Source organism: Suricata suricatta, chromosome 11 (genome assembly GCF_006229205.1).
Source record: "Suricata suricatta isolate VVHF042 chromosome 11, meerkat_22Aug2017_6uvM2_HiC, whole genome shotgun sequence".
Taxonomy (NCBI): Eukaryota; Metazoa; Chordata; class Mammalia; order Carnivora; family Herpestidae; genus Suricata; species Suricata suricatta.
This window is the reverse complement of record NC_043710.1, coordinates 45,064,068-45,085,513: the sequence shown is the minus strand read 5'-3', so window position 1 is coordinate 45,085,513 and position 21,446 is coordinate 45,064,068. Positions and strand designations below refer to the sequence as shown.

The following is a 21,446-nucleotide window of genomic DNA, read 5'->3' as shown; positions in this document are numbered from 1 at the left end:
GGCTGGCTCTCCGTGCCCTTCCTCGCTGGGACATCTGCACATCTGCCCCAGGGACACCGGAGGCAGCATTCAGAGGCAGAAATCAAGTCCCCGGACCGCTGACCCCTGGCCTAGCCCCTGGTCCCCTGGGCGTTTGTCTCTGGGGACTGAATACCTTTAGCATGCTTGGCATGGGCCCTATACACCCACCCATTTGTGGATCAGAGCAGCACCACACCGTCGAGAAGTGGGAAGCACTGACGCAGCTCCTCTTGGCTGGTGCAAGAATCTAGTGTGGCTGAGGCCATCCCAGCCCTGTGCCTGAAGCATGATCTGTGCCTCGACTGTGGGCTGGTCTCCATGTCCCCTGTTCCCACCCCTTGATAAGTAAGAGCTGACTTTTCCATGTGGTGTTTGTCTCTCCATGAATGCACCGCCAAGCTTATCTATACAATGGACTTCCTGCTCGTGTTGGATCTGCCCCACTCCCCACTGGGTAATAAATTGATGTCGCCTGAGCATGCAGATCTGCTGACGTCCGTGATGCTGGTGGCCTTGGCAGACCCCAGTTCCCCCTGCCCCCTGCTCCTGCCTGGGTGGGAAAGGCAGACATAAACGCTGGTTGACATGAACTGCACACCCCAGCTATGACAGAGAGCCAGAATTGGGTGGGCGGGGTGTGTGTGAGAAGTTCATTCATCCATCAACTGTTTATTGTGGCAGCCTGTGCACCAGGCCGTGTACTGGGCTCTGAGCATAACAGAAATGCAGGAGGACGCAGGGAGAGATTTTGAGCAGTCACACTGGCCTGGGAAACAGATGCCAATCATTATAAGACACAGAGCCTAGTTCTGGGGTAACATTAAGGATGGACCCTGTGGATGGAATGTAGTGTAATTTGGGGCTCAAGGAAGGCCTCCAGGCTGAGTCCTAATGAAAAGTTTTCTTTCCTTGGCAACATGTCTTCAGCAGTGAGAGCCCAGATGGGTCTGGGGAATGTGGAGAGTTTTTCCGGATTGAGTTCTCACAAGCCTTTGCATCTGGGGTCTGTTTGCACCACGCCCAACATCAAGAGCATCACCTGTGGGCACGCTGGGGGATGCCTCCTTCTCTCCTGTGTTCTGCCCAGGCCCGGGGCAGCTGCGTGTTGCGGCCTCTGGTCAGAACTCCAAGTTCCCATGTTAATCATAACAAGCATGTTCCGAGAGGAACCGGCCGGGCCCCTGCCAACAAGCCTTCTCTCCTGTCTTGATAACATCTGCACCAAATTTTCTCCCTTTATATAATTAGGCCCGTTGGTATTTGCTTTGACTTTAGATTACAGTATGACTGGCGTCTCTGAAATTTCAGGCCCGAAGTATGCACTGGGGCCCCAGAGTGGTGGGAAAACTAAGCTTTTGACAGTGGGATTTGAGGTTTAGCCCGGAGGGTAAGAAACCGTACTCTGGCTACTGTTGGCATGAAAAATGCACAGCAGCCCCCCCACTGGTGGGAATGGGATGCCCTGCCTTGCTCTGGGAGTGGTGCTGGGTCAGGCCTGGAGGATAGAAGGGTGCAGGAGAGCTCCTCTCCTCCTCCTCCTCCTCCTCCTGCTCATCTCCCCCCCAACTACCAACACCTCCTCTCCCCCGCCCCACACCATCCCTGGCCTCGGAGCAACAGGACTCAGCAAACAGGAAAAGATACACTAACAGCAAAGAAATGCAGTGAATCCAGGCTTAACCCCAAAGCCAATCTCAGCGTGTCAGGGTTCGGAATCTTACTTTGAAATGCCCATTATAATCTGGCCAAGTCAAGCCAGAGGAGCTGTTTGGAGTGTGAGATAAGGAGTGGGGGTAGTGTCTCTCTCTCTCCCCCGCCTGTTCTAACCAGAAAGGAAGCGAATGGATTTGCATACCCGTTACCCCGCCATCTCTGGAGTGAGTTGTATCTCAGTGGTGACTTCATTTCCCCTAATGGGGTTTCTACAAACTCTCTGGAAGGTTCCAGCTGGTAAGCCACGCTGATTGTGGTGTGGGAGTTTGTGATATGCTTGTTTGCACTTTCCCTTCGAGACCCCAGAGGCCCCAGATGAGTGATAACTGGATGATGGAATATTTGCTAGGGGAAGGGAAGTACATTTTTCAAAGATAAGGTTTGATCCTGAGCAGAAGGGAAGTTTCCAGATGGCTCTGACATGTTGAGCAGTGAGGTGTGGGGACAGATCTCTTTCCCTGTTGCCTAGTTGGGGTATTCACAATTATTTAGACCCCCCCGCCCCAAGTGGACTCTTGCCAGTGTTTCAGGGGCTGCTGGGAGGCAGGGCGGGGTGCTACACGGGTCTCTGACTCTCTCGGCTAAAATACTGCCATTTTCCTCTCTCTTTAGACACTTCTGGCACATCTCACATGATTTTGTTTAAATAGAAGGACTTTTGCCCAGTGTAACCAATGAGGTCATTACATGTTGACCCTTCTCTCCTAGTAGGCTATAGCATCCTTGGGGAAGGACCCTTGTCCTGTTCAACTCTGCAGCGTCCATTGAAACCTAGTGTGGCACTCCCATAGAATCCTGTCCTGTCACCTCCACTCACCATGGCTGCAGGACCGAGGCCATACTCATTCCTTGGTTTTTCAGACCCCTAGCATCTGGCTCCAGACTGATTTTTATCTCTCCTCTCTCCTTCCTTTTCTTTCCCTCAAAGTACACTTGTCTACCCACCTTAAAGAACTTCTCTCTCTTTGAATGGATGGTCCCTCTGCTGTGAAACGTTCTTTCTTCTTTTTTTAAAAAATTATTTTTATGTTCTTTTTATTTATTTTTGAGAGACAGAGAGAGACAGTGCGAGCAGGGGAGGGTCAGAGAGAGAGGGAGACACAGAATCCGAAGCAGGCTCCAGGCTCTGAGCTAGCTGTCAGCACAGAGCCTGAAGCGGGGCTCGACCCCATGAACTATGAGATCATAACCTGAGCCAAAGCCAGATGCTTAACCAACTGAGCCACCCAGGTGTCCCCATTCTTTCTTCTTCTTATTTCTGGTAGAAGTAGCACAGGAGTACAGCCTGATGGGCTCGGGAGTGGGGCCACCTGGGCTTGCATCCTCACTCTGTCCTTTTGGATCTGGGAAGCCATGGGCCAATTACCTAGCTGTGTTGTGCCTCAGTTTTCCCATCTATGAAATGAGGACAACAATAGTTTCTTCCTCTCCAGTTTGTCGTGAAGATGAAAACCTAAAACACACAAAGTGCTTAAACCGAGTGTTTGGCACATAGTGAGTGTTCCACAGAGGTAGGTTGGATGGTGGTGACGGTGGTGAGGATAATCATTGTGAAAGAGCTGCTCCATGAAGTCTTGTCCAGCTAATCAGGCAGCGTCAGCCTTTCCTCTTCCGGGCCCCCAGTAGAACTAACCACAGAGGGCTCCGGTTACTTGTTCCACAAGTCGGAGTTTGCCACTAGACTCAGAGTCCCTAGAAGACAGGTATTAGGGCTCAGAGATGAGAATAACAGAGTCTATACACTAGTGTGTACCCAGGTCCATACCATACATTTTTTCTTCTCACACAAGCATTTTATTAAGATATGACTCTTATACCATATCATTCACCCTTTTAAAGTATGTGATCCAATGGTTTTAATGTAGTCCCGAAGTTGTGCAAGCACCACCACCATCAAATTCTCAAATAGCTTACCACCATGGAAAGACACTCCATACCCATCCATATGGGCCGTTCCCCACTCCACCCCCATTCCCAGGCAGCCACTAATCTACTCTCTGTCTCCCTGGATTTGCCTACGCTGGGCATTTTATATAAATGGAACCATACAATATGTATCCCTTTGTGTCTGATCTCTCTTGTTTAGCATGATGTTTTCAAGGTTCATCCACATATCAGTACCTTATTCCTTTTTATAGTTGAATAAGCCATTGTATCAATAGACGACATCAACTGATAGACATTCTGGTTGTTTCTATTTCTTGGCTCTAAGGAATAATGCTGCCATGAACATTTATGGACACATTTTTGTGTGGACATATGTTTTACTTCTCTTGGCTATAAACATAGGAATAGAATTGCTGGTTCATATGGCAACTCTATGTTTAACTTTTTGACAACCTGCCAGACTGTTCCAAAGCATCTGTGCCATTTTACATGCCTGCCAGTAATGTATGTGGGTTTCAATTTCTCCACCTCTTCACCAACACTTGTTTTTGTCTGACTTTTTGATTATAGTCATCCTAGTGGGTATGAAGTGGCAGCTCATTGTGGCTTTGATTTGCATTTCCTTGATGGATAATGACATTGAGCATCTTTTCATGTGTTTCTTGGCCATGTATATATCTTTGAAAAAGTTTCTATTCAGATTAGCTCCTGTTCCTTTATTGGGTTGTCTTTTTTTATTATTGAGTTATAAAATTCTGTCTCTATTTTGGGTATTAGTTCCTTCCAAGATAGATGATTTGCAGATATTTCTGGGGTTGTCTTTTCACGTTTTTATGATGGCCTTTGAAGCACAAAAGTTTTTAGGAAAAAAGTCCAGTTTATCTCTTCTTTTGATGTTTGTGCTTTTGGTATCACATCTAAGAAATCATTGCCTAACCTAAGGTCACGAAGATGCATCAGAAACTTTTTTGATGGAATCTTATTTTCAATAATTCTCCAGGGAAAGAGCAGTAGACCCATTCACAGATGAGGAAGCTAAGGTATCAAATGCCAGAGTTGGGGTTTCAGCCCAGTTCGGTCTCACTCAGAACCTCTAGTATATCTGTGCCTCTTTATGCTTCTGTGTCCTTCATAGGGTTTGGCACAGTGCCTGGTTAGGCCCACAGGTAATGTACCTTAGGTGGATGAATGGCAGGTCCTAAGAGGTCTTGGTTTATACTTTCTGATTGATTTGAGTGGACCAGGTAGCTGTTGACTAGGAGTTTGGGTCTGCAATTCTAGAGATCACTGAGTGTGTCTCTCTCTTACCTCTGCAGTGTCTCATCATTGGGGGAGGACCATGTGGTTTGCGCACTGCCATTGAACTTGCCTACCTAGGGGCCAAAGTGGTTGTGGTGGAGAAGAGGGACACCTTCTCCAGGAACAATGTGTTGCACCTCTGGCCTTTCACCATCCATGACCTGCGGGGCCTGGGAGCCAAGAAATTCTACGGGAAGTTCTGCGCTGGCTCCATTGACCACATCAGTGAGTAGAGCCAATGGTGGCGCACCCTATTCAGGGAAGGGGCTGACCCTGGGTGGGACACATCTCTCCACACAGAGGAATCTTCAGGATGGTCCAGCCTACAAGTCCCTGGGGGATTCATGCATTCAACTGGCAGACAGTTCATGAAGGAGCTTCTTTGTGTTTTGTGCTGGCTTAGTGCTGGGTATGCCCCACTGAGAAGTAAGCATGTCTTGTTCACCAGAGTACCTCCCAGAGTATAAAAGCAATCTTGACACATAGTAGATGTTCAGTAAACTTCTGTTTAATGAATGAAATATGAGACACAGAAACAGAGGCAAGTGACATGGTCTGCACTCTCAAAGAGCTCACTGATCTTGTCAATGATAAACTGCACTTTAATAGAGTAGTCAGACTTGCTGGAGGAGTTCAGAAGAGGGAAGGCACACAAAACCATTAAGTGGGCCTCTTAAATGTTGTGTTGTGGTGCTGGGGGAAGCCATGGTGCATTTTAGGACAAAGGAATGACACAATTGGCATATCCTGTACCAAGTGTTCTTGAATTAAAAGAGAGAGAGGGCGTCATGATTGGCATTCATCCAGACAAGGAGGGGAAGGTGAGAACATGGATTCCTGGCCCTGGCCAGCCCTGCACCCTTAGCACACTAAGGTGGGGCAAGGTGAGCACTGAGGCCCTTCTGCTCTGTGTTACTCAAGTCTGGGTCTCTCGAGGCAAGGTCTGTGCAGACCAGCTGTAGGAGAAGACTTCCCCTCATGCTTAGCTGGGAGAAGGTCTTCAGCCATTTTGTATATAAGCCTGGGACCCATAAAAGTCAGAAAGATTAGTACTATAGGGAGAGTTTAAGGGTTTGAACAGACCTGGGCCCCAAATCGGTCTTGCCCATTTGCTGTGTGACTTGGGTCAAATTCCTTAACCTTCTTCAAGCCCCAAGTTTTGTCTCCCGCACATGTGATTAATGCCTACCCACCAGGACCAGGATTAAGTGAGGTCCAGTTTGTGATGTGCTACTCATTGTGCATGGCAAGTAGTAGGCACTTGGGAAGTGCTTGTATCCACTGGTGTAGAGTGAGCAAGAAGCAGCCAGGGTCCCCAACTTCAGGGTTCATACTCCCAACTAGTGGTTGGGAGGAGAACCCCAAGAGCCATGTTCTTATGAGGGCAGGAGCCGATGGGAAAGGGCGTAGGGCTCAGAGGAATGACTGGAGACAATGGTCAACCACATAGGGTGTAATTCAGTCACAAATATAGGAGAACCTATCAGAAGTGGCCCCACACTTTATTCCCACTCTGGGATGAGAAAATTCCAGTTGTCCATTGGAAAGAAATTTGGATTTGCCCATAAGGCCACAGTGTCAGCTTTCAGGGTATTCCCTACTACCCACAAAAGAATTTATGTTGGTTACTGACTCAGGATGACAACATTGAGCTCCACTTTCTCATCACACCCTCCTGAGAGGCAGAACTGGGCACCATAAGGTCCTCACGAGGACCCCAGTCTGTTGGACTGCCTTTCCTGTGGGCCAGGAGACCCTCTCTGCCCCATTGGTGGGGCTCCCATTTAACCCCTAGTTCTCAGAAAAGTCCCAGTATGCAGCAACCCTGGCAGGACCCTGGACCCCAGCTTCCGACATTCAGGACGCTCATTGCCAAGAGCAGTTCCAGTGCCCATGAGAAGGGAGGCAGGGAGAATTTATTCAACACCTACTGTATGCTGGAACAGGATGGATTAGGAACTTTGAAATGATGAGGAGAGACCAGACCTGTTTCCAGGCAGGAGGGGGATTGAGTTCTTTGAGCCCAAGCTGATTGGCTTCCTTCCAGACCAACCATGGCCTTCAGCCCCAGTGGCGCCCCAGCCCTCAGCACTGCTCAGCAATTCTCCATGGTCCTGTGTCAGCATCCTCCTCCAGCTCCCAGGCAGCTGCTCCAAACCTCCACCACCGCTGCCTCCTTCTGAGCAGATGGCCTTCCTCCTGTGCTCTGGGGGAGAGAAGCCACTGGCGGCACTCCTAAGTCCCAGCCCCCTCCTTCCTCCTGCACTCGCTTCCACCCCAGTACCCATTCCTTCCTCTCGCCCCGTTTAGGAGGCAGATCTAGCTGCTCAGCTCCCCTCTCTCCCTTCCTGGTTTCCTGCACACACACCCCCAACCCTCTGTTATTTCCTTTACCTTTTTCTATTTCAAGAAAGGGAGGATATAGACTTTGCCTATGCCTCCTATTCATGCCTCCTTCCTTTGTGATCTGACTTTTCCTCAACCACGCTGCCTAAGAGATTTCCACCCCCAGGAAGACTCCTAAGTGCCTCTTTGTAATCCTTAATCTATCTGTGGGGATCTGGTATTCTCGCAGCTTCTGGGACTGCAGCTCAGGCCCTGTTCTGTCGCTCCCCTGCCCCCAACCACCATGGTCTGACCCAGTCTGTTTACATGTGTTTCCTCCATTAGAGTGAGTTCCATACCTCTTGTGCCTACCATGGCACCTGGCCCATTGTGGATGTTCAATAAATGTTAAATGAACAAAGCCCAATAAATTCAGAGGGACCCACAGAAAGTTTCTTGCTCTACAGAAAAATATTTGGAGGCATACTCACATGTGCTGAATGGCACGGCCAAAGTAGAGAAAGGAGGTGACACTTATTGGGAGAGTTTAGAAGAGTGGGTAGGAGGTGAATTAACATGAGCCCAGTTCTATAGGGAGAATTCCCCACCTGACCCTGACCAGTCCCAACAAAATGAGCCATTTTATCATGGACTTTACTTGTGGCCATTTACTCTTTCTGTCTACTCCTCTTTCTATCATTACCTTGTCAAACTCATAGCCCTTCTCAGGAAGGAGGCAGGAAAGAGAGAGACTCCATTATAATGGTATTATCTAAAAGCTAGAGCACAGTATAGGAATGGGATAGGTCTGGGTCCATATTCTAGTTTGGCTGCTGTGTCACATTGAGAAAGTCACTTCACCTAGCTGAGCCTCACTTTCTTATCTATTAAATGGGAATAATTATCCCAAAGGGTCAGGATAAGGGTTAAATGAGAAAACACCAAATGATTGGCACATAATTAGTTCTCTGTAGTGTAGATGGTTGGTACATGGCTGTGCTCAGAGATCACTGAGCAATGATTACATAGTACCCTGTATGGAGGCATTACTACTGACACTTCCTCTCTTTCCCCCTTCCTTTCTAATAGGTATTCGTCAGTTGCAGCTTATCCTATTCAAGGTGGCCCTGATGCTGGGCGTTGAAATCCATGTGAATGTGGAGTTTGTGAAGGTTCTAGAACCTCCTGAAGATCAAGAAAATCAAAGTACAGTATGCTTTTCCTTTCATATCTAGAAATCAGATATTGAAAAATGGAAATCACATTTGTAGCTCTCAGAGGATGTTTCTGTAAGAGTTATTCTTATTGGGGGCTGTTTGGTATAATTCCATCAAGGATACCTTTTTGGACCAGTGCTACCTACAACTTTAGTTTTGCTTTTCTTCCCCCTGGAGGGTTCATTAATAAGTCATTAAACCTGTAATTTGGTCACCCTGTCACTAGGAGGCAGTACTTTGATGAATGAAGTAATAAGTAATTAGGATAGAAGACCTAGATTTGGTTGTTTGATGAAGTTCATTCCTATGCTCTTCAAGCTGTGTGGGGTACACACAGTTAGATGGATATTTTTTACCCACATAATATTTTAGAATCCAAATGAAAATAATGTGAAGCTTCTAGAGAAAATAGGAAGTAAGTGCTCATGATATAATTTGGCATGTTATATTTTTAAGCCTTACTAAAGTATAATTTACAAAATCCACCCATTGTGGATGTCTGATTATTTTTAGTAATGTTTCCCTTTCTCCTTTTAATATGTTTATGTAAATGCTGGTCTCTTACACAAACCATGGACTGAGAGTTAGTTCCTGATGCCCCTGCATCTTACTTATTAAAATCTTCTGCTGAGGCAGGACCTTCAGTTTGGGCAGCTGCACATCAGAGACCTCAGAGTTCCATGTGCTCGTTCAATTCTGATTTACCCTGTCTTTGGCCCAGGATATTTGAGAATTTAGAAGCAGCATTAGGTGGCTTTTGTAGCCACCTCATGACCTAAGTACAGCATTTGCTATTTAACTTTCAGAGTCGTGTGTGCCCTTAACCTTTCTCAAACCTCTGGTGCATGGTAAGTCCCAATTATGGGTGACCAGCAAGGTTTTACCTGAAACTGTTCTCATAGAAAACTGGGTACTGCCCAACAGAGCATTCTGATCATAATTAAATGGGAACTCAAACTGGTTTCTACACCCTGCACATCCTTTGGGTCTGGTTAATAACGGGAGGGCAAGGAGGAAATAGAAAATGAAGAGAACATGGTAGAATACACTGAGAAAAATAAGGTTTGAGTCAGAGTAGTTTGAGAATCATGGAGGATAGACTCCAACCTGTATAGAAACCAGTTACGTCAGACATAGGGCTGGTGCTGCTGGTTTACCTTGTCCTGGATGGAACCGATACTAAAACCAGAAGGAGTCTGGATGAGAGTAGGAGTTGGGATGACTGTGTGTCTCTCCTCTGGCAGCTCTGTCTGGCGTTTTTCCTGCCAACACTGACGGGCCTCTCACCTTCCTCTGCCAACTCAAATCATTTTTCTGTTTTGGCAGAAATTGGCTGGCGGGCAGAATTTCTCCCTGCAGACCACCCTCTGTCGGACTTTGAGTTTGACGTCATCATTGGCGCCGATGGCCGCAGGAACACACTGGAAGGTGAAGACTGTTCTTGGAGCTGAGGAAGGGGCTATGGGAGAGGGGGAATGGGGCAGTGCAGAAAAGCAAGATGGCAGGTGCGAAAGCTGGATGGGGGCCTTCATAGGAGGGCAGACTGTCCTGCGGTGCCTGAGGCTGAGCATTTAGAAGACCGTCATTTAATCGCCTCTAAACCTCAGTTTCTCCACCGTAAAATGTAGATAATAGAATCTTTCCAGAGCATTGTTTTGAGGGCTAGGAAAGGACTCAAACATAAAAATGTCTTATGAAGATAAAATGCCATGAAAGTTAAAAGTCACCATGCATTTACTGGCACGTGTCCCTGTGTAATCCATGGGATTAAGAACTCTCATACTTCCCTCATCTAAGACAACCATTCTTATGCTATTAGTGGCCTTCTTTCACTGTCACATGTGATGCTCCAGAAGAAGGAGCCCATCTCTTTTTGTAACTTTTCAGCACACTCCCTGCTGGGCAGTAAGATCTGTTTCTCCCAGACTGTCAAGGCACAAAAATATGCTTCTCTGAGATCTGAAGTTGGAAGCATCACATGTTTTCTTGGAGTAAGAGCTAGTCAGGTTGGGAGAGGCACACCACTGCCGGAAACGCCTTCAGTCACCTCTCCCTCACCCAAAGATTAGTTGGTGTGTGGGTTGTATGAATTTGCACTGATTATATCAGCATGAGACCACAGATGGTGGACACAGTGGTCTCACATGGCATCTCTTAGACTGGGGACTGGGTCTGCTCTTCAAGCTTGCCCTGCTCAAGGGCTAAGGCTGCAGAGGTCTGACTGGGAGGGCATCTCTTCTGAGGACAGGACCCACTCCCTGAAAGAGGGTCGATGTTGGAGGCTTCAGAGGTGCGGTCTGCCTAGCTGGGCCCTACCCACCTGCCGGGCCTCCAGGACCCTTTCCCCGCTCCTGTGCCTCCCTCTTCTCCTCCATCCCTACATGTGCCCCATCCCTGCAATCAATAACCAATATCTGACAAAGACTTTTTAAGCTGCTAACCTGAATATTGTGCTGTTAGAATTTATGGGGCTATTTTAATGGTTTGGTAAAGGTGTAAGTCTGAGTATTTGCAAATCCAAAATCCACATCCTGCCTGAGTATACTTAGGCATTTCGTGGACAGGAAAAGAAAGGTGAGAAGGAGGAGAGCCATTTAGGCAGGCTGGCACCAAATAGGTGGACTACTGCAGGGTTTTTCCATACTGGCACTCTTGGCATTTGGGGCCAGATCACTTTTTGTTTTGTGCATAGTAGGATGCTTAGCGTCCCTGGCCTCTCCCTGCTGGACACCAGTAGCACTCCCGAGTTGTAGAAACCAGGAATGTCTCCACACATTGCTTAACCGGGGGCCAAGGTCACTCCAAGTTAAGAAATACTAGACTAGACAATCATGGCCATTTCTGGCCATTTTGATAAAAGTCTAATGAAGAATGACATACAAGAGAAGGTACTGAGATAAAAAGCTAAGGCTTCCAATCAAAGGGATTCTTGATAGAGAAGTCTGGGAATCAGCATGAGGTCTGAGTATATGGTGTACAAATGTGAGGGGAGTTCTCAGAGGAGGCTGAAGACAAAGGCATGTCCAGTGAGCCTGCCCGTGTGATGGGTGCCTTGAGTTAAGCAAAGTAAACAACAGAGTCTGGAAGAGAGGGAAAATTGGGGACTGTGGGATAGCTAGATGCTGGAAAGAAAGAGGGTTGGCAGAAGAATGAAGCCTGACCACCTGCTTGGGGTCCTCTGTGTCACCACCAGTAAAAAGCAAGTTTAATGTAAACCGTTGACACTTATAAGCACCCCAAGGAATCATTGTACTAAATCAATTGCAACTTAAGATTTTCTACTCATTCTGTATTATTGAGTGTGGACTAAGTGCCAGTCACTGGAGACTGGAAATAGAAAATTTGTTAAAATACCCATCCCACAGGGGTACTAGGGTGGCTCAGTCGGTTAAGTATCCGACTTTGGCTCAGGTCATGATCTCACAGTTCATGGGTTCAAGCCCCGCGTCAGGCTCTGTGCTGACAGGTAGGAGCCTGGAGCCTGCTTTAACGTTTAGCCTTTTTTAACGTTTAAAAAAACATTTCACATCCCCATCCCACAGGAATTCAGTCTCATAATCCTACTTTTCAAAGGGGGGAAAACATGAAGAATGGTAACAATGTAGTTTTAATTTTAAAAGTTCAAAGTGCTTGTGTCATGAGTGTACCTAGCAACAGTGCCTAACACATCTTTAAAAGGATGTGCTCTCTGACTGCCTGTGGGAAGATCACTTGAGCCTTTTGTTTGTAGAAGCCTAACCAGAATAATTGGTCCTGTAGATTTCAGGAAAAGAAAAAGTCCCACTGAGTTAGTCCTTTGGTGATGTGTTTCTTCCTCAGGCACAAACCTTGGCATTTCCGCTGCCCCTATTCTCTAGAGATGCAAAATTCTGGTTTCAGGGGCCCGTCAGGCAGCTGAGAATAGCTTCCTCAGTAATCTTTTTCAGTTTTCACATCAAATCCAGAAGAAAGACCCCCTTTTTCTCTTCTCCCCATGCAGGGTTCCGAAGAAAAGAATTCCGTGGGAAGTTGGCTATAGCGATCACCGCCAACTTCATAAACAGAAACAGCACAGCCGAGGCCAAGGTGGAAGAGATTAGCGGTGTGGCTTTCATCTTCAACCAGAAGTTTTTTCAGGACCTTAAAGAAGAAACAGGTGGGACCTTCACCTTTCTCCAAACCAGGCCATCGTCCACGCTGGCCTTCCCAGTTTTGGGGGTTGGGAGACTCACTCTGATCAAGTGGAAGCACAGACTTCTCCTCAGGATAGAAATTGGTAGGATTCCTTCAGGGACCAGAGCAATTCTTGAGAGAAAGTTCCAGATATTGTACATGAAAATGGATAAAGATGGATTTACTCAGTCAGCATTTACTCAGTGCCTATTATGTGCCACTATTCGGTATCATGGGTTAGAGTTGAGGTTGACATGGTCTCCTCCCCAGTGGCTTCTTGTCCAGTGAGGGTCAACCATCCTAATGCAGGGAGGGTGGTCTATGCCCAAGTCATCGTGAGCTTCAGAGAGCCCTGCAAGGAGGGAGCCAGGAACCTGGGGTCGGTCTCTGAAGAAGTGTAGGTGCTTTTATGCAGTGTGCCAGCTGCCCTTCCCCATAAGGACTTCCAGGGATGCTCAGGGAACACGTCCTCACCCCAGGGCATCAGTTGGCCCCCAGCCGTGGGCCTTGATGAAGGAAGATACTTATTCATTTACTCAACAAATACTTATTGACTGCTTACTGTGTGCCAGATGTTGCTCAAAGGCCTGAGAAGGAGCAGTGGGCAAAACAGAACCCCTCTCTTGGAGCTTATAGTCTGCTGGGAGAGACTATCCAGAAACAATGAGCACGCCAGGCGGTCAGAAAGATGGTGGAGAGAAATACAGCACAGGGAGGGGAAAGAGGGATGAAACCTGCTGCTGATTACATAAATTCCAGATTTGTCTTTTAGCCTGATTTTAAAATCTGTATTTCTACTTGAAAGACAGTGTAACAACAATACTGAATAAAATTTTCACAGCAGAAATAAATCATCCACACCCAGAATCACCATCACTTTTCAATAATTGTCCCCCTGCATCCACACTTTTCCAGGGCTCTGGCTCTTATCAGTGTCAATGCCCTTTGTGATTCTGATTTTCTCCTCCAGCATCCCGTTTTAAATATTGTCCACATTGCAGCCAGGTCCTCCTGATGGTCAATTTTGCAGGCTGCAGAAGAGCTCGTTAAGTAGATGTACCATCACTGCCTAAGCATTTAAATCGGAAGCTGGCAAACCATGGTTGGCCACATGTGTTTGCATCACCTTCAAGCTAAGAATGGTTTTAATATTTTTGAATGGCTGGAGAAAAAGCAAAAGAAGAATATTTTGCAACAAACTGAAAGTTACTTGAAATTCCAGTTTCAGTACCCATAAATCAAAGTTTATTGGGACACAGTCACGCCCATTTGTTGACATTGCTGCCTGTGGCTGTGAGTGGTTGTGAGTCCCCTTGGCCCACAAAGCTGAAATATTTCGTATCTGCCCTTTACAGAAAAAAGTATGCTGGCCTTCCAGTTATGTACTGTTACAGGGAAAACCACTACCCTTGGAATATTTCAAGTTAGTTTTCTAGGAATGGGATTCCTTATTGAGCTAGACTGTGCCACTCACTGGCCGCTATGATGTGTGCCTGTTGGGTAATTCTCCTGAGTTTTGCCGTGGTAGCACGATTTTATGAGAGTGGGGTTTTTTGTTTTTAGGATTTTATGTTGTTTTTTTCTTCCTAAATATACTTTATTGTCAAGTTAGCTGACATAAAGTGTGTACAGTATACCCTTGACTTCAGGAGTAGATTCCCATGATTCACCACTTACATCCAACACCCAGGGGTTCATCCCAGCAACTGCCCTCCTCTATGCCCATCCCTCATTCCCCTCCCCCTCCCCCAGTGTGTTCTCTGTGGATGTTTTCATTCAGTATATTACGTTCTTCCGAATGATTTAAGAATTGTCCAACCCTCCCTTCCTCTCAAAAACCAAGAAGATAAATATTTCAGTAAACCAGCAAATGTGAATTATGACAGGACATTGAGGGTATTTTTCCAAACAGCTCGTGAGTTTCCCTTACATTTCACGGTGACGGTCACCTTTGGCCATTGTTTCACAGTGCCCCTTACATAATGACAACGATGAATTTCCTCTGATTCCCAGGGGAGCCCTCTGCATTGATGGCTGTTTCCTATTTAGTGGTAATAAAGGGGTTCCTCTGGTTACCAGCACACCTCTGTGTCCACTGCCGGTAAGCTGTGATGGGTCTGTTCCTTTCTCTCCAAAGAAGCTAAGCCAGCAGTTCTCAAATTTGCAAGTGCATCAGAATCACCTGTCGGGCTGTCATAGTGCAGATTGCTGGCCCCACCGTCAGAGTTTCTGACTTAGTTAGGTCCAAGGTGGGGCTCTGATCATGCACATTTCTAAGTTCACAGGTGATGCCGATCCCTGATTCGGCCAGGGGCTACGCTTTGTTTTAAACGCGGAAACCTAGTCTATCGAGTGTTTTTGTGATTGCTGGAAAGTGCAAAGAGATGCAACCCAGCCCTCCAACCTGACTTGTTCCTGCCAGGACACCTGGGTTTCCCCACACACCGAGGAACGAACGGGAGAAATATGGCTTAGCACAGTCTTGGGAGAATTGACACCACTCTTTGACTCTCTGGCCACATGTAGAGCATAGTGGGTGGGACTGGGAATGAGACTAGGCGGGGTTTAAATCCTGGCCCTGTTGTTGCTTCGCTGCTATGCTGTGGACAGCCCTTGACCTTTCTGCAGCGCTTAGCTCTAACTCGGAAATGTGGGCCCGTAGCCCCTAAGGACTTGGAGGCTTTTTTTAAAGAGCTTCAGTCATATTGCAATATATAAATATATCAGATCTACATATTGTACACCTTAAACTTACACCATATTATACGTCAATTATATCTCATTTTTCTAATAAAAATTTTTTAAGGTTTATTTGTTTTTGAGAGACAGAGAGAGACTGAGCAGGAGCCGGGGAGGGGCAGAGAGGGAGACACAGAATCTGAAGCAGACTCCAGGCTCTGAGCTGTCAGCATAGAGGCCAGTGCAGGGCTCGAACTCACAGACCACAAGATGATGACCTGAGCTGAAGTCAGACACTTAACTGACTGAACCACCCAAGAGCCCCCAGTTATATCTCATTTTTTAAAAAAACACATAGTGTCTTAGTGGGACTATCAAAGCTAGATGTGTGGACTTGGGTAAATTCTAGCACTCAATTTTCTCTTTTCCAGCTTTGGATATTTTATTTTATTTTTTTAATTAAAAAATTTGTTTATGTTTTCTTATTTTTGAGAGATTACGAGTGGGAGAGAGAGGGCAGAGAGAGAGAGACAGACACAGGACTGTGTCTGGCAGGAGGCTCCAGGCTCTGAGCTGTCAGCACAGAGCCCGATGCAGGGCTCGAACTCACGAGCTGTGAGATCATGACCTGAGCCGAGGTCAGACTCGTAATAACTGACTGAGCCACCCAGGCGTCCCAGCCTTGGATGTTTCAAAACCTTGCCTAATTCTATGATATGTGCATAAACAATGGCACCTGTAATGCAGCAAAGTAGAGCTCTTGGCATAGAGTAGGCACTGAGGGGGAAAACCCTGAGCCCACTCCTGCTTCTCTCTGCAGGGATCGATCTGGAGAACATTGTTTACTACAAGGACTGCACCCACTATTTTGTCATGACTGCCAAGAAGCAGAGCCTGCTCGACAAAGGTGTCATCATTAACGTATGTATCTCCTGGCCATGGTGTGCTGTCGTTCCCTCTCTGACCCAGCAAGTGTGGGAGCAAGGCGTTGTCCTGCCAGAAACAGAGGAAGGCGGGAGGCAGACAGGACCAGTACCCATCATTTTCCTTCTGCTGGGTGGTGTGTGAGCATTGAGTGAAGGAGCCAATACAGTAGAGGTGTTTCTGTAGAGCTCTGGGGCCGGGGCCGGGGAGGGGGGCAGGGGGGGTGCTGGGGCCGGGGGTGGGGGCGGGGGGCGGCACTAGGCTGGGGGCTGATACCCTCACCCAGTTGTTCTTGTGAGCCTTTACCACCAAGAGATGGGCTGAGTCTTTCCCTCCCCTGTGTCTCATTCAAGCCTGCACCCTTTTCTGGGAGGTCCCACGTCATTTGGAGGCAGTTGGGGCTCCCTGTCCAAGTGGGACACTTGTGAATTTCACACATGGCTCTCTTAGTGTCGGGGTGTGGGGAGCCCTCTCTTCTCACAGCCACAAAGGCTCCACTTGAATCTTGGATCTGCCACGGATTAACTCAGGCCTGTGACTAAGAGCTGCTTGACTTTTCTGGACTCCAGTCTTCTTATCTGCAGAACAGGAATAACAGTTTCTGCCTGAAAGGGGTGTTTGTAGGAGTGAATTTTCAAAGGTATACAGAGCAATGGGCCCCATGCCTGGAACAGATCGGGGTTTGGAGATTCCCTCTATAATTTCTGTCTTGTTCGGACACCTGCTTTTCAGTCCTGCTGGCTTCCTGCCCATGCATCTTCATGCCTAAAGTGAGTACAAGGCTGCAAGAAAGGAGCACACGGGTAGTGGGCCCTGGGCTGGATGCTGTTCTGGTCAAGTTTCTGCCCATCCAGAGCCTCTGCTCCTGCCCCTGCTGCAGCCTCGAGATAAGGATCGAGATCAGCCTGCTCTCCAGGTGGTGGCCCATAGCCCAAGCGGTGTGGCGACTATTCCCTGTTGGTTGTCGGAGAAGATTGTGCCTGTCCTCTCACCACTTTGTGCTGGCAGCCGGCCGTGTGGCATTAGTAACCCAGCCCTCCCCTGGGCCTCCTCTACAAGGCTTGGGTCCTTGCTGAGAGCCTGAGTGTCAGAGAGCCTGTGAATGGCAGGGGGCGGGAGTTGAAAGAAGCCTGCTAAACACAGCCAGCAGATGTGTGAGCCATGGGCTTTGGCATCTGGTGCCCCATGGCTGAGCCGATCTAGGGGAGGTGGGGTGGTATCCGTTTCTGTCCTCCATTCCATGAGCATCCCTCCCAAAGATGCCACCTCCATCGAGAGGCCAATGGCAGATAGCGAAGGACAGTTGGGGGTCCAGGGCTGCAGGAAGAGTGGACCCGTCTGCAAAGGAGGGGCGGAGGAGGCTTTTGTCAGCACCCCTCCCCCCTGGGAAGTCAGGCAGAATTTGACACCGGTTTCCTATTTCACTGGCTGAGTCCTCCAGCCTGTGGGACACTGTGGTTCATTTGCTCAGGGCATCCCAGGGCATCGGTCCAGGCCATGATGTGTTGCTCGTGGTGATTCAACCCTTTGGCAATTGGCATACCCTCTCTGTACTCTGATGCCTCTGTCCTCAGGTGGGCAAACGTGACTCACTCTAACCCCATTAGGACTGGGGAAGATCTGGGAGCAGATCCCAGGCTCGCAGGTCCTCACCCTCAGAAAGCCTAGGGGCATCTTCTGAGCTGGTGCTGAGGGGCCTCTGGGTCTAAGACAGGAACTCTCATCTAGCAGTTCTAGCCCCCAGGCTGGACATGAGAGGGCTGGATGCCCAGCTCTGTCCTAGAGCCTCCATGTGTACCACCAGGCGCTTGCAGCATTTGCATAGCTGGGAGCTGGTCCATCTACCCTGAGCCACTTAAATTAACATTCTCGTCATGCTCGCCGAGGAGTGGCAAGTCCTCCCTCGTTTCTTCTCCCTGCATCTTCTTGGAGGCACACAGAGGTGCCAGTGAATGTGTGTTGAATGACTGACCAACCTGGTTCCCCATCTATTCCCACTGACCTCTTCCTTCCAAGGCCACTGAAGGGAGAGTGAAATTTCTCCTCAGGAAGCGATCCCTTTGGGCCCCCAGCTTGTCCATCTTGCTCTCTGTCACAAGGAGGGTGGCCCATCATCCTGGGGCCCTCCCTGAGCTGGCCTATATTCAGATAGGCAAGGGCTCCTGGTTGCAGCAGGCTTGGTCTTACCACAGGGGGAGCGAGCTTTGTTTCCAGGTGGGTGAGGCGTGCGAGCATCACAGCTGGTCTCCCAGTGCCAAGCCCAACCTCATCCAAAGCCATCGCCTGACCTCCTCTGGTCCCCAGCCTTCTTTCCAGCTCAGCATGGGGGCGGGGAGGTAGGGGCGACCGTTCTTCCCATCAGGTTCCCCGCCCTGTACTATTCTTGCTGCCTCTCTCTCTACTGCCCCTCCTCTCTGCCAAGGACACAGCGTCTCTTCACTACCTGTGCCCGGGAAAACGGGGCCCACCTTCATCCTCCTGCACCTGTCTTAATTTCAGACTACTTCTCCAGGCCCGCCCACTTCACTTAGGACCCCGTCCCCACCTTTCTCTCCCTTGTCCTCGTTCTCACCCCTCCCTATGGTCCTGCTTCTGTCTCCATCCCCTCAGCCTGGGACCTCTGACCACACAAGGTCCCGTGGCTCCTCCCAGCAGCCCTGGGCCCACTGGGCTGTTACCCCAGCCCAGCCTGGGGGGGGTGTGCTCCCTCTGCAGGTTCCCACACTCCTGTTCGGGATGCCAGCACCAGGTGTGACCACACTCACCCGTCACCCAGCCCACCTCAGGGGTGCTCGTGGCATGCTTTGAAGAGGGAGTATTTTCAAGACCACTCCATTTGCCCTTCCCCATCTCGTCTCCACACTTGTAAGGGAGGGAATCGGTCATGTGATTGGAGGAGCAGGTGTGAGGAAGGAAAAGCAAATATCAGGGGCTCCAGCCTGAACTCTGGGACCTGGCAAAGTCCTCTTGGGCCCATGCTGGGTGCAAACCGGGTGATGCAGTATGGTGTGAACACGTGAGAATTTCCAGAATGAGGTATCTGAAATCGTGGCTACTACAAAAATGGATGCAGTAGGTCACTCAGTTTGTAGATGGGGCTGCGCTTTCTAAGACCTTTGTAAACGCTCTCACTGGTGCCTTAGGGGCACCCCTCACCACATTCCATGTCTGTGCGAGCGTGAATTATAGGGGGACAGAAATTCCCACTTGGCTCTTTCCACATGCCAAGTGTCAGGCTGGGGAGTTTTATGAGTTTTATGTCCGCAATTTCCTTCGGTCTTCACTGTATGAGTGGATTTTGTCATTCCCATTTTGCAAATAAGAAAATGGAAATGTAGACGATTTGGAAAACTTGCCCAAAGTTACTCACTGAGCAGCAGGGGTGGAATGTGACCTGATGCTCTCGATAACCCGACCGGTTCCCACCCATGCTTCTCCCCTTGGGATCTGCACTGGCTCTGCCACCTTTTGGGGAAGATAGTCTCCTTGTTCCTTAACCACATGCAGAGCAGATTAGACCCTGGAGACATGCTACGGGTCACTGCTGGAGCCCCTCCAGGATGTGTGCCCTGGTGCTGGGAGCCAGGGTCCTCCTCCATCAGCAGGGCTATAGCAGTTAGCAAGCACTGTGAGAGCAGAGCAGGGCCCTGAGCAACCCTCAGCCTGGTGAGAGAAGGTTCTGTAGAGAACGTTCAAGAGCTATGCCAACTACCCATTTCCTTTCTGGTATTGTTTACCCACTCAACACAGTATGTCCAGACCATATTAGCTCAGCTTACTCGGCTATAAAATCCCTATTACTTACTTACTCTTTTTTCTTTTAATTTTGCTGAAACAGGCCCTATGAAATTTATTTCTGTGTTTACCACAAGAGACTGTGATTGAGTAAGCTGTTCATTGCAACACTATGTTCTTCTCTGTTAAAATTCCTACGTGAGACAGTTCTTTTAGAATCTAGTGCCGGAAAAAAATTGCCTCCCCTAGGAATTTCTATGCTTCCTTTTTTCTGATAAGAAAAGCCTTGCCATATATCACATTCCCCTTTTGCCTTGGATGCCAAGGCATCACACTCAAAGCCAAGTGTGATGCTTAATCACAGCTCTGTTAACCAAGACAGATGGCTGATTTGGTTCCCTCTTGATTCCTTTGGCCTTTATTTTCTGTTTTGATCAGCCTTCCTGTCCAAACCCATTCCAAGTCCTTTTGCAAAGATATGGGTAGGAACACTTGACCTTTACAGAGGCAGATTGCTGCACTGTGCTCTTATTCCCCTCCTCTCTCCCAGGACTACATCGACACCGAAATGCTACTGTGTGCAGAGAATGTGAACCAGGACAACCTGCTTTCCTATGCCCGCGAGGCTGCAGATTTTGCCACCAATTACCAGCTGCCATCATTAGACTATGCTATGAACCATTATGGGCAGCCCGATGTGGCCATGTTTGACTTCACCTCCATGTACGCCTCCGAGAATGCGGCCTTGGTGCGCGAGCGCCAGTCACACCAGCTACTCGTGGCCCTGGTGGGCGACAGCCTGCTTGAGGTAGTGCCCCCCATTCCTGGTAGAAGACAGATCCCTGCATTTATGGTGTGGCCAGCAGTCTCTGCTGTCATGAATCAGGGGATGGACAGGCACCCTGCCTGTGAGCCAGACTCTGCCAGGACCATGCTGGCCTCCAGCTTGCACCTGCCCCTGGACCAAATCTAGAGGAGCTCATTCTACCCTTCTCTCCCACCTCCGGGCTCTTCGGGCCAACCTCTTTGTCAAAGTACAAAATCAGTCAGCCCTACCCAGGACTTCACGGGTGGGCCTCCTCAGAGCATGTACGCCCTCAGCTGGACCATAACTTCTTTTCATGGAGAGCTCTGGGGCTACAAGAAGGCATTGGCAGGGGGTGGGGGGGGGGGGTCCCAAAGTCCAGTTTCTGTCCATGGCCACCCTGCTCAAAATGCTTCCCAGAGAATTGGCAAATCCAAGGATCCTTACATTCAATGTTTTCAGAAGGATTACATTTTTATCTTTCAAGTCGGCACTAACCAAAACCAAAATGTTTGTTTATCCCAAGTAAGTCAAATTCCAGACCATGCTTTGGGTGCCCATGGGACAGTTCAATCAGAACTTAGCTTGGTAAGAGGCGTCTGGGTGGCTCAGTTGGTTAAGCGTCTGACTTCGGTGCCTCAGGTCATAATCTTAGGGTTTGTGGGTTCGAGCCCCATGTTGGGCTCTGT

The 21,446-nt window shown here is 48.5% G+C and overlaps 1 protein-coding gene across 3 annotated transcripts in view; it reads left to right on the top strand.

The window, feature by feature from the left end:
- MICAL2 (microtubule associated monooxygenase, calponin and LIM domain containing 2) overlaps positions 1 to 21,446 on the top strand; it is a 139,938-nt gene that overhangs the window by 79,793 nt on the left and 38,699 nt on the right. For all 3 annotated transcript variants that reach the window (XM_029915801.1, XM_029915800.1, XM_029915799.1), the window contains exons 4-9: positions 4,938 to 5,145; positions 8,335 to 8,451; positions 9,789 to 9,890; positions 12,442 to 12,597; positions 16,114 to 16,214; positions 20,503 to 20,760. In XM_029915801.1, the coding sequence (XP_029771661.1) occupies positions 4,938 to 5,145; positions 8,335 to 8,451; positions 9,789 to 9,890; positions 12,442 to 12,597; positions 16,114 to 16,214; positions 20,503 to 20,760 (942 nt within the window). The remainder of the gene's footprint in view (positions 1 to 4,937; positions 5,146 to 8,334; positions 8,452 to 9,788; positions 9,891 to 12,441; positions 12,598 to 16,113; positions 16,215 to 20,502; positions 20,761 to 21,446) is intronic.